Here is a 17,573-nt window from a genome sequence, read left to right as displayed (position 1 = left end):
CAATTAGAACAGATTAACATGGGTGACTAGATGTGAAAGACAGATGCACCTCACCATCTCAGTCCCACCCGCGTTTATTAATTTGAGTCCTGCCCTTTTCATAAACTTGTTGCTCTCTTGACCTCCCTCAGATGGAGCACTCTTGCTTTTTTTATTGCTTGAAAATTAAGAAGAGCTCTGGCAGGGAGAGACAGCCAGCTGAAACAGTCAAGGCCACAGGAGGCCGGCGGCAAAAGCCCACAAAGTTTCTTTTACCAAGCAAGACATGGGTGGGAGCTTCATGGGCTTGCTAGCGAGCTAGCAGCCGCCTTTCTTGACTCCTTCAGCAATCCCTGCTTTCAAAAGCCCTGGAAGGACTGTGCAATTAATACCATTACAATTCTTTTGCGTGGGGCATCTTGCACTTTGCCTCTTCGTTCTCGAACACCAGACGAACTCCAGAGACCTCCAGCGACAGGGCAGACATCTTCAGGTTAACGGCTCCCGTCATGCTTTAATCACAGTAACAGCACAAATGATATAAAATCGTGATCGATGGACTAGATTGGACCACACGACCATCTCGCCTGACCTCTCATACAGCACAGCCTTCAGGTAACCGGCTAAAGCGCTGCAACGTGTCTTTTAGACAAACCCTTGATGGCTTTGGTTCCCCTGCTAAATTGTTCCACAGTTTAGGAAAAAAATGCCACTTACTCTTAAAAACGAGAACCTTTCAGACTGAATTTGTCTACCTTTAGCCCCTGTCCACTGTGTTTTGTTTTGTCTTTGTCTGCCCGATTAAAGAACTTGCAGCTACCGAGAACGTCTCCCTTTGTAGATCTTTGAGGACAGCGATCCGAACCTTGCCTTTCTTAAAATAAATAGCTTGAACTCTTGTACATCTCTCAGAGGAAGACAAGTTCTTCTGACCTCAGAAAAAAGGTCAGGAGCTGATGGCAAGCTGGCAGGTCCTCTCCAAACCGTTTCCATCCCATCAGCATCATCTGGGTGTGTTCCTCCCGCCCCCAAATGGGTATAGCCTTACAGTAATTACTCTGAATGCCCCTGCTTCCCTATGTATTTCCCATCAGAGTTTTATTTTCTTAATTTGACTTCACATTTACATATTTTTATCATATTTAAGTCATTTAAAATACTTCTGAGGCTGGGCTTTTTTGGACTATAAATCAAAGAACATTTTCCATCCAAGCCACTCCTCAGTTTATAACTAGCCATATTTTTTTAACACATATTTTAATATTCCAGGTTCAGTCAACTCCCTAGCACCCCAGAAAAAAGTAATGTAAATCGTGCCCCCTACTTCAGCTGTGACGATGTGGTCTGTAACTCTATGAGGGCGGGTAGGCCAGCAAATGGCACATCTCCACTACTTACCTTACTCTCAGCACCCAGATTTTATTTTCTGTACGTTCTCCAACTGGCGTGCTGTTGTGAGACTGACAGCTCTTCCTGAGACTCTTAAAAACATTCGTAATTTTCACAGCGTGATGGAAACGTGGGTCTGAGAAGGACCGCAGGTGGTTTCCTGGTCCAGCCTTGGCCTGCGTGGCTCTGCCCTGCTGAGCCTCTGGTGCAGTACCTCCTGTAGGCAACTTATTTCAGTGCAGAACTGTCTTTACAGACATAAATTATTGCCTTGGCATAATAGCAGTGAATGTGCCTTGCTGCCAGTTAACCCAGGCTTTACTCGCTTTATTTCCGGTGGATGCGAAGGGCAGTCAATGCTCAGCGTTTTAGCAGAATCTAACACAGAGCAGATGACTTACCGCGTCCTCATGTCTGACAAAATCCAGATTCAGCAGTCCCAAACCTTTCTGCCTGGGGCAGAGCCTCGCTCTATAAGCTCTCACTCCTGCCCACCATCTCTGAAATGCCTCCTCCAATGTATTACTGAAGGTGCGGCTCTCCAGCAGGCTGCATCTCTCCACCTGACGCTTCACCAACCTGTGAACGACAGAGGACACCTCCCCACGACAAATTTCACCACGGGGCACAGTTTTCCTTCGGGCAGCACCATCCGGCTGCTGGCTGCAGAGCAGCACCCCCCAGTGCCTTTGGAACCTCTTCTGCTGTACGTCCCTGGTGCCCCCAGGCACATCGAGCGTGTGCCCCTCTCAGGGACTGTCCCCCCATGGGCAGGGGGTAGGTGAAGTCCTTCCTTGCCAGTGGGTGACTGCTTAGTGGCTGCTTATGCAGTACCTTCCCAAAAGCTCCTTTCTGATCCAGCAGGCTGTAACAACCCTCTTCTTGACACCCTCCTCTTTTCCCTCTTTATCCATCTCCAAACTCATTTGATAATTCTTCCTCTTGCTTCCTCCCAAACGCCAGATGATGAACAGCCTTTCTCGATATTTGTTGCAAAATTTAACCCCTGTTTCCTCTGCTTAGTTTTCCTAAATCAGCCATGCCTTTCCCTACCTTTCTTTTGAAGCTGTGATCTGTCCCCCAGAGCCTCTGCGGTGCCTATTAAATCCTGGTTTGCTTCTGTGCTGAGCCTCCAAATACTTCCTGTTTATTGTCTGTACTTCTGGCATGATTTCTGAAGGAATTAAAAACAAATCTGTTTATCTTCGCTAAATCCCTCTGCTGATAAGGGTATTAGTGGTCTTATTTACAAACGAAAAAGCAAGGCGAAGTGGGACTGGAAGTAAAAACCTCAAAAGCAGGTCCCTAATTTGAGACGCCCTAAAAGTATCCAGCAGTTGAATTTTCTGAAAATGCCAAAGAACTATGCTCTAAAACTCGTGCCCCTTAAGCTGCTTCAGTTTAGGGACCTCTGGTTGGTGGCACCCCCACTTCCTTGCCACTGCAGAAAACTGAGGATGCTGTCATGCAGGCAGGGACCTCATCCACAGCTTTTCCTGGATGGAAATAAAATAAGTACTTTGTAAGTACATCGCAGACTCTGTGACAATCAGTCTGCAGCCACAGACCATCTCCTTCTCTCACAACAATCACTTTTTAATTCATCTTCTAATTTTTCAGAGACGGAATTAGCAAGGCAGAGATTGTCCCAGCAGCTACAATTAGTTTTTTTTTTTTTACTTTTTGCCATCTTCATAAAAACCATTTTTTTCCTTGCCTCTCAACACCCCATTAAGGGAAGGAGAAGACGGGGCAGGTTGTCACTGCTGAGCAGCACCGCAGCTATTTTTCATTTTGACAGCCAGTGGCGTATTACATTGGAAGCACCGGCTGCGTGGAAAGGTGCACAATGCCAGCTGAAAGCTGACCACTGGCCACGGTTTGGTTGCCAGCCCCCAGCCCTGCCCCGAGGCACCGGCTGATGGCAGTGACCAAAAGCGAGTCCCACCTGCGGCCGCATCGCCCCGCCACCTGCCAAAAAGGGGGCGCAGGATGGTACCTTATGCCCAGGGAGAAAGGCTGGCAAGAGCGAAAGCTGCTCCAATGAGCTGTGAAAGGCAGCCAGCTTTTCCTCACTGTCCAACCCTCCTGAAAGAACACAGAATTTGGGGGTTTTTTTTAAGTTGCTTGGGGTCGCGAGGGCTTCTGCTGGTGCCTCGAAGCTGCAGAGCCCTGCCAGCCTATTCCTCTTGTATTTCAAATCTCCAGACAAAAACGTACCTTTTAATACATATAATGTGGTGAGTGCGTGTCTGATGTATGCCTGCATCTTTCAGTAAAGCTTTTCTACAGCTTTTTGAAGAAGGGAAGAAGGAAGACCGTATGTAACATCTCCACATTCACCTGGAAAAAAAAAAAAAAAAAAAAAAAGGACCAAACGCACAGCTCCTTCCCCAAGCTGCAAAACCCCAGGCTCTTGCCAGGTCATGTCTGATCCCAGACCTTTTACCCCCGAGGAGCTACAGTGCAGACTCCCTGCCTAAAACAGTAGCGGGCATGCAAGAAAAAAATCAAAGCAAGCTGACAGCTCAGCTAGGGCCACAGACTAACTGCTCTGCCAGAGAAGGGAATCAAAAGAGACAAAGACAGCTATAACATTTCTCTTCTTTATACGTTGCTTCTAGATTAGAAAACCTTCGCTAACGAGACCACAGGTACACAAGCATTTGCATCACTTTTGAACACCTTTTAGCTGCTTAAATGCACGCTGCGAAGCAGTTAGCCTTGCACGTAGCTTTTATTTATAGGGCAACATTGATTTAAGCAGAATTTAACTCACTATAATTGTGCCCGCGCTAAGGGTATGATCAAAAGTGATACAGTCACTTCTGCTCTGAGGCTGAGAGCTTCCAAATCACGGGGGCAGCCCCATGATTAGGTTTGGGCTTCTCATCCGGATGTGCAGGGAGAAGGGAAACCAACAAGCCAAGTCCCACCAGGCTTTTTAAAAAGGCAAACGATGATTAAAAATTCAAAGGTAAAGCTTGTTATGAGTCGCCTGACCATGCAACCCCTGCCTTTTCCACCTCCTGCCCGGGCACACAGCTGAGGCTCCTGCCGAGCACCGGCATTTGCCGTACTGCAGCCCAGGTCCCTGTGTGTCCCACAGTTTAGTTGTTTCATCAGCCCCTGATGGTTTTCCCTCAGCACTTTTGCCTTTGCGGGACTTTCTCAGGAGCCAACTTTCATACCTGCCAGGAAATCACAGGCTGCACTGCAAAAAAAGTGGCAAACCTCCTCGGCTTGTCCAAGTCAGCAGCAAGACCTTTTCCTGTCTACTGGTGAGATGAACTGTAGAAAATGACCAGATTCCTGAAATCTAAAGTTGTATGTTTAATCTATATATTGGAAAAATTCTAAGTAAAAGTGACTAGTACTGATTCTCTGAGACTCTCGCGAGCCACACCAGTGGATGTCAAGCTCACCCGAAGCCTGGTGAGCCCTGGTGCCTAACTGCAGACACGGGGAGCCTGTCTTCAGACACCTAATTTGAAAATGTGGTTGCAGGAAGTAAGTGCTTGATCACTCCTTCATCTTCTACCCCAGTTTTTGAGGAAGCTGGAGTTGGTTTGCAAGGAGAAGAGACACCAAGCACCTCCCAGAGACCAGCACCTGTAGGAATTTAGCCCTCCATCATTCTCCTTCAATTCATAGTCGACCAAAAGTCACATCCAGGGATAGAGGACAGAGCAGCTGCTGGAAACAAACCACTGTTCAAACTGAGACATCTTTTGGCAGAGCCGAGGAGAAGGCAGGGCCCGGGAGCAACATTGTGTTGGCTGGAGCCAACGCTACCAATGTCCTTATCGGAAACAGAAGCACCGAAGCCTCCCGCACCCATCTCCACTTCGCACAGGCTCTGCCTGCACAGCTACCGAGGGCTCATTTGCAAGGGATCCTCCTCCATTACTGCCACCAGCAGAGACCAGGGAGAGCACATAGGAGACTCCATGGCCTCGTCTGCCTGCCTGCTCCCATAACACCGCTGTGGAGCCGCAGGGCGAGAGCTGCCGGCAAGCACGGTGATGCCGGGTAGTGCAGCAGACCCTGCGGGCAGTACACGAGGATGCACACCAGGATGCTGACCGCAAAGCTGTGGAGGGCTTTGGGCGTGAGGAGAAAACCAAACATCAGTAGAGAAGGTGGGGAAAAATTTTGGTAAAGGGGTTTGGCAGCTCTAGGCTGCCTCTTCTGCTCAGTCCGCCCAAGCTTTTAGCTATTCACGCGGCAGTAAAATGCTCACAGCTCGGGAGTTATCACAGGATTTTAATTCCTCTAACAATCAGAGAATCGCTGGATACAGCTACCAAATGTTGCTCTAGCCCAGAAAGGCAGTGAGAGACGCATGCCATTACGTACAGAGCCCGACACCGGTGGGCTGGTGGCGCTGGGCAGGAGCACTCCTCATCTCACGTCATTGCTTTAACGACACCATGGAGGATTAACGGTGCAGCTCTGCACTGGCACAGCTTTCCTCCCCAGAGCGGGATTGATGGTGACGGTGGGGTTTTGAGACTCCTGATGGCTGCGTAATGGACTTGACAGAAATGCAGCATAGCTCACCACGCTTTGCTACGGCGGGCATTTGTGTGTGGGAGAGCATTCAGCTGGGGCGAGCAAGACTGATGGAGCAAGGCTGGCCAGCCCCTCTGCTCCTGGAGGCAGATATTTTGGGGAAGGGCTCCCCCACACTCTGCTTTGTCCCCCTGTGTATGCTGGTCTGTGGTACCAGGTTGATTTATTTGCTTTCTCAGCTTTGCTGCCCTCCCAAAAGTCCTGCAGTCTGGGAGCGGAGACCCCCGAGGGATGCTGGAAGGCTGCGGCATGGGATGAGCAGAGCAGGGAGAGTTGAATTTGGTCCCAAATGTCACCAACTTAGTTAGATCCAGGATCTATACCCACTGCTGAGAGCCCTTTCTTTATGGGTCGACTTTTGGACTTTTTTTGGAAGATTATTCCCAGAAGCCAACAAACTTAGGAGAAACCAGAGACCAACTCCATCCCTCATCTCACACCTTCTCCTATGAGTCCATGAGAAGAGTCTCTGCTTCCCTTGCATGATAGATTTGGGATTTTACCACCACAGCCATGGAAAAGCAAGCCCGGGGCCCCAAAAGAGCAAGCTGTACCTTCAGACCCACGGAGGATCCTACCACTTCACCTCTCCTTAAGCCTCTCTTACTCCTGCTCCAGACTAGAGACTTCCTTGCCCCAGGGCAAGTGTCCCGGCCACGGTGCTGGGGCCAGGCGCTGCCCAGCAGGTGCCTGAAGTGCCCAGATTCAGGCTTTCCAGCCACAAATGCCCGAGCCACAAACATCCGAGCAACCACAAGGCTACAGGCACCTTCAGAGCCGTAAACATTGCAGAGAGGAATAAAGACATCTACAACCGTCAGCAAAAAGCCAAGAGCTGAAAAGTTGAACCATCTGCAGCACGGCTCCATCACTGAGCAACGCGTGCCTCCCACCAGCAGAACGACGGTTCTGGGCAGATAATATGTTGCAGCTTCCATGTCATCCCAGCAGGCATCCCAGCCACTGGGCACCTTGCTCCCCAAACTTCACAACAAGCTACCGCAATTCCTCTGCACCATGTCATCTGCGTCGCCCTGGAAAAGCCCCCTCCTGCCCAGGGAAGGAACACCAAGAAATGACAAACAGTGACCTTTGATGATTTGGGGTTAAAAATAAAGCAGCGTCCTGTTGTGTTGGAGTGCTGGGCCACCTCCAAGCCCCACCGGCAGGGCCAACCCCATGCTGCCCACCAGCATGGCTGCAGTCCCTGTATCAGTCTGGTCCCTCAGCTCTGAGGCTGGGCTCTCAGGCAGAAGGACAAACGGCTGTCTCGGGACCTGAAAAAGCCCCGTTGAAAGTATAAACCAAAGCAAAATGATGGCTTGCCGAACTGGTCCCGTTGCCCTTCCCACCATCAGTGTAACATCTTGTCCCTGTAGGGCTTCCGGTGAATGCCGCTGTGATCCAGGCATGGCCCCATGAGAAATCAACGTCCCTTGGTGGAAGACAGAGATAAATGTCTACGTGGAGAAAGGACATAGGAGATTTTCTGTCGGCCTATCGTGTCGCAGTTGCCAGTCCTCCGGACTGCCAGGGTTTGCTCAAGGAGGTGAAACGGGCTATCTCGCAAATTTGTTTTCCCTGACCTCATGTAGCTGTTCACACTTTATCACAGGGGAGGAGAAAACATGAATAAAAGAACACGAAGAGCCGCAGTCTCAGTAGAAACAATTTCATTATGGCTCTGAACCCGGTTTTGCACCAAAATTTTAAGTCAGAGTTGAATTTGGCCCAGCAAGCTATGGGAAGGGGGTAGTTAGTATAAACCCTGTTATTCTTCAATGCAGGGTAAAGGGTGAAAAATGTTTCTTGCAGGGATTTGAGGCGGCCAGGTTCATTATATTCCTTGAGATAGTCAGAGTCAGGTTTGCTCGTCGGAGCTTTAGAATTAGGAGGAGACTTTGGCTGCGGCTCGTCGGCTGCCCCGACGTCGGTCACGGGGGGCGAGCTTTCCCTTTAGCGGAGGGGTGAGGCCCACACTCTTTTAAACCATCGATCTAATTGTGTGCACTTCACACATTGTACACACAAATGCCCTCATCGCCAAGCGACGGGATGCTTTCCACTTGACGCTTAGCCCGTGACATCTTTGCCTCGCTGCAGCGCCAGCTGGGGGGACCAAGAAACACAGCTCCGGCCACCACCTGTGGTGACTCCACCCCTCCTCCCAGCGAGATCCGGGGTCCGGCAGTCGCACCCCGTGACGACGAGGCCTCCGGACGTTGTGGCTATTAACAGTTAGCTTGAAGCAGATTATTCTGTTCCCAGCAGATCTCGGAAAGGAGCAAAAGCTGTTCCTGACAAGGATGGCAGCGGACACACGTAATCTGGAGAGGTTTTTTTTTTTGGTAGGATTCATGATGTGTTTAATCAGATGATAATCACTTGAAATATCCTTTTTTCTCTCTCTTTTTTTTTTTTTTTAAATTTTCATTGCTTACAGATGCAAAGACCAACCGGGAAGGAAACGGTGTGGCTGGGATAGCCCTGGAAACAGCTCCAAAGTACCGCTTGAGCTAAGTGCGTTTCAGCACATTTCCAAGGAAGCTGCGTATCTGTTCTTTACAACACATACCTCCGTTGAAAAACGCTCGCAACTTCAGGCTGGGACCAGTATATTTGAGAGGTAAAAGGCTTTTTTCCCCCCCAACTCTTTAAGGATGGGGCTGTGGAGGGGTTAAGTCACTCATTGCTATGGTCAAGGTCAGGCATTTTTTTCTCCCCGTTTGATAAGCAGAGACACGGCAACGCAGAACGGGTCAACTTTTCTCATTCAACAAATACGTCGAAGCCGACGGAGCTATTCCAGGGGAGAAATCAGATCCACATCCCTCGCGTTAGGCTGCTGCTACCGAGAAACGTTGCATTGTAGCGCACGCGGCATTTGTCGGAGGCACGTGTAATGGAAAGCAGTCCGATTTGGAAGCCAAAAGATCCTGCGGTTTGTCAAAATGTGGCAGGGCTAGGGGAGGGCAGAGGGTCAATTAGGAGGCTTGTAGGTCAAGACAGCTGAGCACAACCCAGGGAGCAGCGGAGGCTCCGGTAAAACGTTCCTTGAGCTGCGGGAGGGAAGACAGCAGTGCTGGTTCAGCGGGACCGCTCCGGGGTTTATCGAGCCTGGTGATTACAACAGGCTGTCATTAGGGCAGCGCAGTCTTTTTATTAAAAAAAAAAAAAAAAAAAAAAAAAAAGAGAGAGAGAGATAAAGAAAAGAATAAAAGGCTAGAGAAACGAACCACACCCATGGCAGGAAGCATGCTTCCTCGCACATTCTCTCTCGCGCACGCTTCTCTCACATTCGTGTGTGCAGGTCAGATACGCATGAGCCGTCTCTTTCTTATCTGCAGCACAGGAGCACAGTCAGAACAGTCAGAAACAAAAAGAATCCCAACTCAGGGTAAAACTCCTGCTTTTGGTTTTGGGGTTGCTTTTCCTCCCCCCCCCCCTTTCTTTTTATCATTTTCCCCACCCAGTTAGGCAGGTTGGCCGCCGCTTGCTTGTGCAAAGGGACGAGAAGTCTGTGCCCCCCCTTAAACTGGGAGCCGTTGTGGCTGCCAAACCCAGCTGCCTGCTTTTTTCCATCCACGAAGGGGGGAACGGGCACGGGAGGGACCTGAGCCATGCAAAGGAGTGTCACCTCGCCCAGCGCAATGCAAATACCGGAGAAAAGCACAGAGAGAGGCCCGGCCTAACCCTGTCGACGCCGGGCCCTGGTTAAGCAGAAGACGACGGATGGTGCAGACGATGGAGGTGTCTCTACAGGTGCCGTAAGAGCCGCTCGGGGAGGAAGCAGGCAGCGCTTTGCACCGGCTACGGGGCAGAGTCTGCTCGGTGCCGGTAACGTCAGCTGGATGTGCCACACCAGGGGGAAAAGCAACCTCAGGCTTCCATAAATACGCAGACTTAAAAAGAGTTTGAAACGCTCATTAAAGCCTGCTGGACACCAAGGAAGCGCTGTGAAAGCCCAACAAATCTGGTAAACTGAGACAGACCTTGACCGTTCTCTGCATCATTTACTCTTCCAAAAAAAAGAGGCAGAGGCTGAGCCTGTTTGCACAGGTTCGGGCTGCACGAGATGCTGATAAAGTCAGTTCTGCGGAAGCAAATACAAAGCCTTTGTCTAGAAAAGCCCTGTATTTTCCTACGGGACAGGGCTAACCGGGCCAGCAGCTTTCCGAGGGCTGGGGAGAGCGAGCTGCCCGGCACGGGTACGGGAGCGACACTCTGCCGGCAGCGCAGAGAGATTTCAGCGAGTTGTAAGGGCAACCTTTCATCTCCAGTCTGCTCCTGAAACGTTTCACAGAAATTAAAGCAAAACCAAAACCCAGAGAACAACCTGCGATGTGAAAAACAAATTACTCAGCGATGACCTGAACTTCCTAGAAATCACCCCGATCTGCATCAAGCGCACCGGATTTGGCATCTTGCTGAAGCCCTTTCTCCCCAGCCCGCTTTCCCCGGGCGGGGAGGGGACCGCTGGGCATTCCGCTGCTTCTCCCGGGCACCGCTGATGAGCAGCGCAGCGCCCGTGGACCCCCTCCGGCCACCCGCGGGGTGAAGGACACATCCACGGGTGGGAGAAGGGTCTGTCCGGGAAGCTAACGCTCTCCTAAAATCCACCCCCCTCCCCCCCCACACCACACACACACGGCCCCGCAACACCTCCCGGGCAGGCCGGAGTAGTTTGGGTAGCGGGGACGGCACCGTGGAGGGGAGGCCACCGGCTCGGTCCGGCGACCGGGACTGCGGGGCGGCGTTTCGGCGGTGCGAAACCCCATCGCCGGTTTCGCGTATACTCTTACTTCTGTTCCCCGCAGCCGCCCGGCTGGAGGGGCTCCGGCTCCCCGGGAGGAGGGCGGCGTGGGGCGGCCAACGGAGGGGACGGCAGCGGCAACTAGTCGTCCGCTGGCCAGGGCTGGCAACGGGGGAGGCACCGAACCCCGCTCCCGGGGCTACGGAGACCGGCAGCCAGACCGACCTCCTCCTGCCGCCCCAAAACTGCTTCTCCCGCGGCGGGCAACAAGACCGGAGCTTTGGGGAGGAGGGTGGGATGGGTGTGTAACGGGCCCCCGCCGGCCAGGGGCGGGCGAGCCGCGGGGCTGCGGGGCGAGCGGGCAGGGGGAGGCGGGCGCTCGCCCGGCGGGGTGTCCAGCTGGCCCGGCGCCGAGCGAGCCCCGCTGCCAGCCGCGGCACAGCACGCGGGCCCGGGGCTTCCTTTTGGGGAAACGTGGGGAGATTTTGGCACTGATTTTTTTTTTTTAATTCTTTTTTTTTTTTTTTTTTTTTGGCTTTTCTTTTTACGTTGCCAAGCGGCTACCGCGCGGCGTTATTGGTCGCCCAAGCCCCCCTAAGCCGCAGCCGGCGGAGCGCAGCCCGGGGAAGAAGTGGCGGCCACTGCGGGGGGGGCGACGGGGGTGCCCCGGGGTGGCGGGGACTGCCGCTGGCGGGGGGGGGGGGGGGCGGGACACGGACGGACGGACGGACACGGGGGGACACCCCGCGGTGCCCCACGGCCCCACCAGCACCCGCGCAGCGCGGGGCGCAAAACGGTGCCGCAACGAGAAAAAGCGGGGGGCGGGTTTGGGGGGGCGGAGAGGAGGAAAAAAAGGGGGGGGGGAACCCCCAAAAGGCCAAAAAGCGGCAGTTGCCGGGAAAAAACAGCCCCAGGCGGGACCGCGGCCTCGCGGTCGGGGACGGGGGCGCCCCCGCACGCGCTGCCCTGGGGGGGGGGGGGGGGGGGGACGCGCGGCGCCGCGCCGCGTGGAGGCGGGGGGGGAGCTGCCGGGTGGTGGGGGTTGTGCCGCGCGCGCGGGGCGGTGCGGCGCGCGGGGCGGGCGCCGACGTCAGGGCGCCGCGTGCATATTGATGCGGGGGCCCGGCCGCTTTCGTCAAGGAGCAGAAGGAAGCAAGATGGCGGCCCTGTAGGAGCGGGGAGCGCGGCGCCCGGCTGTGCGTGCTGGATGTCGGCAAGGCTGAGGGACGCGGCAGAGGTCAGAGCGGGCCCCCCGCGCCGGCCGCCTTCCCCGCTAACCCCCCGGGGGTGTCGGGGGTGTCGCGCCGCGCCCCTGGGTGTCGGCGGGGGGGTGGGCGCCGCCGCGGCTCCCCCAACATGGCTGACTGACAGAGGCGGCGGGGGGCGCCGCGGGCCCCCGCCGCCCCCTCCCCGCGGGGCCGGCCCCCAACTTTGCCTCGCTGCCCCTCCCCGCGCCTTTGTCTGCGCAGCGGCGGGGGGGGGGGACGGGGACGGCGGCTGGAGGCTCCCCGCCGCCTTTGAGCCCCCGCCGGCCGGCCGGTGGCTCCCCGCCGCGGGGCTGCCCCGCTCGCCCTCTCCGCCGCGTCTGCGGGCGGCGCTGCGCCCCTGCGGGGACCGGCACTGCCACCCCCGGGCTTCCCGGGCCGCCGCCGCGGAGCGCGGCCGGGGGGCTGGGGCGGCGGCGGGGCCCCGGCTTTGTGCCGCTCCCCGTCCCCGGCGGACACAAAGGCGGGCGCAGTCCCGGTGAATGGGGGAGAGAGGGGCGGCTTGCGGAGTTTGGGGAGTGCCGGGGGTGTGGGGGGGAAGCGAAACCCGGTCCTGGGGGGCGAGGGAGAAGCGTGTGCGGGTGTGTGTGTGGGGGGTCGTTGCGAGGCCTTCCCTTTTCTGTGCAATCTACACGCGCGTTTTGTCCGCGTTGCTAAATCGTGCCGTCGGGGCCACTTGCACAATGTGGCCACGGAAAGGAGAGAAAGGGGGGGGGGGGGAGGATTACTTTCTCGTGCATGTTCCCCTAAAATAACGCTTTCGGCGAGGTCAGGCTTGTTCCCCGCCAGATGACAGACAAGAGCAACAACCTTACCACATTTGTGAGTCGGACGCGCGGCACTGTGTGCTCGCATCGTGGCATTTATTGGCGTTAAATCACCCCCTTAGACACCAGCAGTCGTTTTCGTGCTCTTAGTTAAAAGGAGGCTTTTCGGCTCGCGGTTTGAATCTTGGAAATTTAGCAGACCCTTTTCTGCTAAGTAATTTTCCTTTTCAGAGGGTGAGGTGAAGGGAGAAGTGATGTGGTCTAGCGTGCTTCCATTGAAATGTTGCAACCAAAGATCTCATCACAAGATTTGTTTTCCATGATGAGTGGCATGCAAATGTGCAGGCTTTGAGCAGTCATCAGCAGCTCTGAATATCAGTTCAGCACAATTTTTATTCTTTTCTTCCTTTTCCTTTCCTTTTTTTTTTTTTTCTTTTGAATGTGAAGTTTAGGAGTTTCAGAGATGAGAAGATACTGTCCCTAGTGAAAGCAGGTCAGTGGGTGTTGTTTGTCAGCTAATGAGGCCATTCTATTTGCATGTTAATGGCAGGTTGACTTACTGCAGCAGGGGGTGAGTGAAGTAACCTGTATATTCACTTGTGTATCTGCATGTGTATTCCACTACGGCACTTTCTCTGGAGGTTGTAAAGTGCAAAACAGGACGTGGTTGCCGAAGATATTCAACAGGGAGATGTTAATGGTGGAGTAATGTATAAACTCGAGTTAGAGGGGGATCTGACTGAAAAAAAGGTGGCAAAAACAACACCGTGGTACATGCAGTGTCCTTTTAAGAGAGACCCTTGGCATGGCAGGATGACTGTAGATTGTAAATCATTCTTTCCCTTATCTTTTGGGAGTTAGACAAATTTGCTTAAGTGGTGTGTGATGAACGTATAGGCTCCTTTGGCCAGTAGCCATGGAAAATGAGCATGTTTCTTTGAGCCCTTAGGGCTGCTTGCCCCTCAGCTAACATTACATTTCCAAAACTTCTTTCATTCTTGGTGAAGTTTTTGTTTGTGTGTTGTTTTTTTTTTTTTCCCTGGTCACCTCACAGTTAATTTCTTGCACCCCTCCAAATAAAGGTAAGCCTCTGCAGTTTCTATATAGATTACCACCTGTGTATCGTTGATAAAGGTCCATGACTAGCAATGGCCAGGTAACAGTTTTTAATAGACTCTTATAAAGAAACACTACTTCTTTCAGCTCTTTCTCTCTCAAACACGTGGCACTTTGGTTTCTGCTGTCCTTTGACACTTTGGTTCTCAGTTGCTAAATATCTGATATTTTTTTCAAAAGACTCAAATAAAACTGAATACAAACACTGATACTATTTTGCTGCATCTGTGTTAAAATAGTTTTGTGTATTTCTTTTCCTGCTCCCAAACTATATTCTTTCTATTATATTTAAGTTCATTGTGTCTTGAAAACATTGGTAAATCTAACAAGTCGAGAACTTTTGGTCTGCCAGATCTGCTGCTGCTAATGCTTTGAAATGATGTACACATCTTGGTTTTTATCCTGCAGGGGAAAAAAAAAACAAAAACAAAACAATTTGGAACCAATGTAAATAAATCAGTGTTGGGCAATATTTTGTCTCTCTTCCTCAGTGTCACAGAAAGTGTAGTGTGAACCCTGCCGGTGAAGTCAGAAAACATTTAAATCTAGCAACCAGGGTGTAGGGAAGAAGGAAAAAAAAGGGAGGGCAAAGACCTGGAAAAATCACAGTGCTTTGGTGGTGGGACTAAACTGCTGTTTACGTGAAATGAAGAACTCTGAAATCATCTTTCAGTGGAAATAGTTCTTTCATTTTGGGAAGCAACATCAAAAAACTTTGTGAATGCATCCAGGGGACCTCAGAAAGTGGTTTTGTATTGCCCATTTCAGAACTAATTATTAACAAATCTTCAAAAGAAGAGAAGGTTGAATGGGAGACACTGAGGCTCCCAAATTTGCCAAACTATCACTGTTCGTAGTAAGACTTTTAATGAGGGTTTTGGCATTGTGCTGAGCCCTGGCTTTTAGCCAGGGAGACTGGTATTGTTTTGATATAGTACGCATGGTCCTAGACTTTGGCATGTCAACATTGTTTAAAGAACAAGAAACGTGTGCCTGCTGAGGAGTTATTATGACGGACAGATTTCCAAGGTCTCTTGTTGGCACCAGTGCTGTATTGGGTAACAAAAATAGGAGGTTGTAAATGTTTTGGTTTCTGTGTGTGGAATTGGAAGACCCTGTAGTTGCTGCTGGAATGGGGACTTCAGCTGCCAGAGTTGGAAGGGACCGTTCCCTCTTGCCCCAAGCACTTCAGATGCTGCTGGGACTCTGTCTCCCATACGGTTCATTTAAATACTAGCAACAGCCAGACAGCCCTAAAGAAAAATAAAACCAAAAAACCTCACCATGTTTTGGAATAAATCTGCTGCTCGGGTGTTGAAAAACATGAAGTTTGGGTTGGACTAGTAGTATTGCTGCCCCTGTTTGAGATTGCAGGGAATGCTTCACTTCCGAGTTACTTGCATGGGCAGTAGAGTGGTTTTCTCAGTGTGTGCCTAAGCAGTGACTTTAAATCCCTGGCTCTGTTTTGTTCCAAGTGGAAGATGTGTCTGTTTCTACAGGAGCCAAATAAGGTCCTTTTTCAAAAATTGTCCCTTTTTCAAGGTGGAATTTCAGATGAGCTGTCAAAGCTGTCTTGTCACAGCAAGCGACCCTTCTACCTCTCTCGCCTGACTGCCACACAGTAGCTCTAACTGTGGTAGCAGCATCTGTAAGCCAGCTTCACAATTGGAGCCTGAAAGTGGTGGAACAAAGTTGCCAAGTTTCAAGTAGAGTTGGTGGTTATCTTGGAAACTGTGCTGGAGAACACAACCACAAATGATTTTGCCAAATAATATACAGTATTTATTTAGTCCAGCTCTCTGATTGCTGTTAAGGCAGTCAGCCAGTAGCAGTAAGTGTTGTGACATCATTTTGAAAGGCAATGTGCTGGTTCTGAAATGGAGTGGGATGTAGTATGAATCATTATTAAAAAAAAAAAAAAAAAAGCCGTAGTCTGAACAGAGATAAAGCATATGACTGCATCATGGCTGAAAGCCAAAAAGGGAATTATATGAATCAATCACACTTGTAGCATTATTCCAATCCCATACTCCATAAATCTGTGAATACCTTCTTACTCATGCAATGAGATTCTGCAGGAAAAATATCCTTTTGAACACTGAACAAGGAACTAGTAACAAGTTGCCATAGTTCCAGTTGTTACACTTTCAGATCGTCTCTGCTCACATGTTCAATTTGCATAGCTCGTCCCCGTATCCTAGATAATGAAATGTTACAAATGGGAAGTACCATGAGTAGTCATCTTCAGTCACCCGGTGAAAAGAAGTCACTTCTGCCTTCCCTTAGGGTAGAGAAGTCTCTCTTTTTAAAAAAAAAAAAAAAAAAAAAAAAAAAATCACCCATTTCCCCAAGGAATTGCTCAGTGGGTGGAGGCAGAGATGGTGGGGTTAAGGAATAAAATTCTGAACCTCCAGCATCAGCTGGACTAATCCCAAGGACAGCTGATGACTGACCCGAAAAGGTTGTTTGGATTAAAATACTAGGAATGTGTCTCATATTACGTAGCAGGGAGTAACGTAAGGAAGGTAGAGAAAAACAAAGTTTGAGAAATAGGAAGAACAGCTAACTAATTTCACTCACGTATCTCGTGCTGTTCTTGAAATGAAGAAAAATAAAAAATGCCCTGCCTTATAAGAGGACCAGAAAGAGTGCTCTACTAGTTTTTCATAGTAAAGGATTTTAAGTTGTTATGCTTTGAAAAACACTTTAACAATCAAAGGCCGTAAAAATTTAGATTCCTGTTTAATCTTTGCAAGCAGGCCTGTTCTTCTCTGTCAAACACCTTCCAGAAAGCTGAATCATCTTAGCAACCTGAACAAAATTCAGGCTGTCCTTCAAAAACAAAGTTTTCTCTGGAGGTGTGGATTCTAAGTTGGAGCATTGTTGCCTTGTAGCATACATATGGCGAGAAACCCCACTAGGATTATTCATACAAATAAATAACGGCTTGCAGTATTGAGGCTTCAGTTTGACCTAATTCTTGGTGCGTGTGGATTTTTCCTCTTATTAAAAAGAAGAAGAAAAAAAGGCAGCATTTCTTTTGCAGTGTACAAAGGAATAGACTTGTTCTATGCTCAAGTTCAGCAAGGAAGGAAAATTCAGCATTTTAATTCTAATCAAATACAGCATGTCTTTTAAGATGGTTTCGAAGAAGAGAGCAGCTGAGTGGTTAGATAACTAAGATAAACAGAAATAGCTAAATAACCAAGTACCCCTTGGAAGTGTCTTCCATGGGTACAGGGCAGTAGCTTCGGCTATTAATTACTATGGTGCAATTTAGACAACATGAAATGTCTTTGTGTGTTCTACAGTATTATTTCGAACCTCAGATATATTCCACGTGGGTTTCCAGCCTATGAATATTGGTTTCAACAGGTGTATGCCTAAGGGAGGAGAAACTTCCAGGCTTAAGTTGAATTTTTTGCAGAGATATCAAGAGGATGATGACTGCATTCTTTACATGAGCTACCCTATCCTTAAACTTACATTTCAATGACTAAAATTTAAACAACTTCTCTGCTTAATCTCCTTTCTAATAATGCATAAACAGTCCAAGCTTTGTCTTCCAGTGTCCTGGCGTGAGCTGCTCTAAGTCACATCGTGTTGGAAAAGGATTTGGCTCCATTGCAGTAATACCCTGGCTTACCAAGTGGGTAGATGTTTAGGTCAGGAGGATGACTCTCCATGCGGTTGCACGCACGTGGTTAAGTGTTTACAAACAGCGTCCCA

General features: G+C 50.5%; 1 protein-coding gene across 1 annotated transcript in view; it reads left to right on the top strand.

Annotated features, from left to right (window-relative positions):
* Nucleotides 1-11,847: 11,847 nt before the first annotated feature.
* The window catches only part of TET2 (tet methylcytosine dioxygenase 2), a 74,195-nt gene continuing 68,469 nt past the window's right edge, over nucleotides 11,848-17,573 (top strand). Inside the window, exon 1 of the mRNA XM_082483155.1 lies at nucleotides 11,848-11,933. Coding sequence (XP_082339281.1) covers nucleotides 11,904-11,933 — 30 coding nt within the window. The 5' untranslated portion in view covers nucleotides 11,848-11,903. The remainder of the gene's footprint in view (nucleotides 11,934-17,573) is intronic.

Source organism: Vanellus vanellus (assembly GCF_965231255.1).
Source record: "Vanellus vanellus genome assembly, chromosome: 4".
Lineage (NCBI taxonomy): Eukaryota > Metazoa > Chordata > Aves > Charadriiformes > Charadriidae > Vanellus > Vanellus vanellus.
This window is presented reverse-complemented; position numbering and strand designations above follow the sequence as displayed.